Source organism: Gavialis gangeticus, unplaced genomic scaffold, assembly GCF_001723915.1.
Source record: "Gavialis gangeticus isolate Ggan-Ray unplaced genomic scaffold, GavGan_comp1, whole genome shotgun sequence".
NCBI lineage: Eukaryota > Metazoa > Chordata > Crocodylia > Gavialidae > Gavialis > Gavialis gangeticus.
In genome coordinates this window covers 117,587,736-117,590,653 of record NW_017729031.1, presented here as the reverse complement: position 1 = coordinate 117,590,653, position 2,918 = coordinate 117,587,736, and the positions used below count along the sequence as shown (strand labels likewise).

At 44.9% G+C, this 2,918-nt stretch overlaps 1 protein-coding gene across 1 annotated transcript in view; it reads right to left on the bottom strand.

Moving 5' to 3' along the window:
- The window catches only part of TTLL6 (tubulin tyrosine ligase like 6), a gene marked incomplete at its 5' end in the record, with an annotated part of 30,552 nt that extends 29,043 nt beyond the window's left edge, over positions 1–1,509 (bottom strand). Inside the window, one exon of the mRNA XM_019522925.1 lies at positions 1,473–1,509. Coding sequence (XP_019378470.1) covers positions 1,473–1,509 — 37 coding nt within the window. The remainder of the gene's footprint in view (positions 1–1,472) is intronic.
- Between the last annotated feature and the right edge of the window lie 1,409 nt (positions 1,510–2,918).

Sequence of the window (2,918 nt, the reverse complement as noted above, 5' to 3'; positions counted from 1 at the left end):
TAACAGCTCTGAGTCTGGGTCTAGCTCCCTGCTGCAGCTGGTGTGGACTGCTCGAATCATGGAAGCTCTCTGAATCTTTTCTGAAGATTCAGAGAGCTTCGAATTGATTTGGACCTTTTTACTGGTCCCCTGATTCAATTAGGATTTGGAGATTCAGCCACCAAATCACCACCCAAAGCTTCACACAGGCCTAGTATTGACCCAGAATGGGAAAGAACTTTAGTGGATGCAGTTTGCTTATTTTTCTGTTAAGTTTAGTTTTAAAACCAGAGGACTGGATTGTGGCTAAGGGGATGGCTTGGAGGCCATTGGCATGCACCCCCATGCACGCGCATCCCCTGAGCATGGCAGTGCACCCTCTACAAAAAGGCAGTCACCGCTCACCACCCCACCACCAATGGCATTTATGGGTGGTCCGTGATTCCCACTTGGTTGACTCTCACCCTCGCCCCTTCCCCGCCGATAGTGCCAGTGGCATCTGCAGGAGCTCCCCACTCACCACTGCCGTGTTCCCGCCACCACTGTGCCCCCTCAGCCGCTGGGGGTACATGCCGTTCATGCAGTAGAGTGCTCCCTGGTGAATGCCAGGGACGCCAGGGGGCAGAGCAGCGTGTAAGCAGTCATGCCAGGTCAGGGACCTTAAGGGCTGCCACATGAGACAGGGGCTAGGGTCCCAGAGCACACAAGTGCAACATGGGGCTGGGGCCCAGAAGCTGAGGTCTGGGGTAGTGGACCTTGGGCTAGGGGGCCCAGCTAGAGGAAACAGGTGAAGCCAGGAAGGTGGAAGCCCCAAAGGTTTGAGGTGGAAACCCCAAAGCAGGCTTGAAGGGATGAATGCAGAATCAGGGCCAAAGGGCTCCCCTCTAAAAAAATGCAAGGTATGGGCGGGACTATGAAGATGACTGGAGGTCACAAGTATTGTCCCTAAGGCACAACTGGGGCTGCCTTAAGGGAAAACCAACCCTGTAGAATTTGGGGCAGAGAAGCCCTGTGGGCTGTACACTGAGAAAATGCACCCAGCAAGAAGTTACCCCAGCCTCTGGAGGTAGCCTTGCCAGTTAAAAGACCCTAAGACAGGGGTAGGCAACTCCCAAGCAAAGGCGTTTTGCTTGGCATGAGCGCCTCAGGGCAGACAGTGGGGAAGGGGCTGGAGCTGCGCTGCCTCAACAAGGATTGAGCCCCTTGTGGCTCCCCTACTGTCTGTCCCTTGGCATGCCAAAATCTGATAAGTCAAGGTTGCAGGTATTTTCAGCACTTTGCCCAAAAACATTGCCAACCCTTCCCCTTAGATCAAGTCATGGCAGGTGTGAGATAGGCAGTCTGGGGAGTGTGGGCAGACAGGTCTGACGACTAAGTGGCATCAGATACCAGGCGGATCACCTCAGACTGTCACATTCCTCCTCTTGATGGGAATCAACAGAATCACAATGCTTTCGTTCCCTTTCTACATCCAAGAAACAAGATAGACTCACCAGACTCATACTTGCAGTTGGTCAGATTAATCACAGGTCATCTGGAAAAAAAGAAAAAAAAGGGGGAGAGACAGAGGCAGATAGACCAAAACCAGTTCAAACTTTATAATGAAGCCCTGGAAAAACTTTACAGCTGAACTTCCACAAACTTACCTAAAAGCACTAAAACAAATGAACACACTATTAAGCAACATATCATATCCTCAACAGGCTATTCACTAGAAGTTTTTGCTCACTGGTCACATGGAAAATTATTTCCTTGTGGGGATAAAAGGGAAAAAAACCTGCACAATTTGTCTTTCCATAGATGAGAAAGGTACCATTAATTAGAATTCTCTGAAGACAACCACAGTACAAGTCCAGTGTAAATGTTATTATCCTGGTTACAAAATCCCTGACACAAAACATCAGCAGAATGAATGTACAGACTGATTACTTACCTATTTTGTAAAATTAATATGAAACATGTTTCTTAGAAACATTTGGTTATATACTTTACTTACCTAACCTCTAACCCTGAAACAGTACACAAACAACAAATAGGAAAATGGTGGCCAACAGGTAATGCTAAGTTCAGATAATGTTTAATTTAGAGAATTCTGTTGATTGGTAAATGCTATTTATTTATGCTGAACAAAAATGTTGCTGTACTGCAAGCTCCTCTTGTGAACTCCTGTCAGGAAACACAGCACAAACAAATTAAGCGGCTTAAAAAACCCACCTATCCTCTTGGAAACTAAGCTAAAAAGATGAACAGTGAAACCTCATTTATCCAGAAAGCTTGTTTATTCAAAATGAGGCCATCTCCTCTATTGTGTAAATGCACTGAAAGTTCTCTTGAATTTCCTAATTAATTTAATGTCAATATTTTTTCAGATGAGATATCAGTGTACTTACTATACGTGGTTTGATCAAAAAGTTCTCTAAGACTTGATGTTCAGCGTATTGGTCATCAAGAATTTGTACCAAGTGGTACAACAATCAATCAGGCTTTTTATAAAGAGGTTTTGATTCGATTGAGGGATAAAGTTAGAAGAAACCACCGTAAGGTGTGTGAAACTGGTCAATGGTTTCTGCACCATGACAATGCTCCTTCACACACTACTGTCTCCATTCAAGAATTTTTGGCTGAAAAAAAACATTCCTGTGATACCACATCCTCCGTATTCACCTGACCTTGCCCCATGTGATTTTTTTCTATTCCCAAAAATCAAAATGAAGCTGAAAGGAAGGAGATTTGATGACATTCCAACCATCCATAAGAATGTGAAAGCGGAACTTAAAAAACTCACAGCATTGCTTCCGAAAGTGGCAGGAATGTTGGGACAAGTGCATATAATCTGGGGGAGATTACTTTGAAGGGGACAGCTCATAAAAATGTTGTTTGTACACTATTCTTTAAAATAAAAGCTAAGTCTTAGAACTTTTTGATCACCCCCGTACATC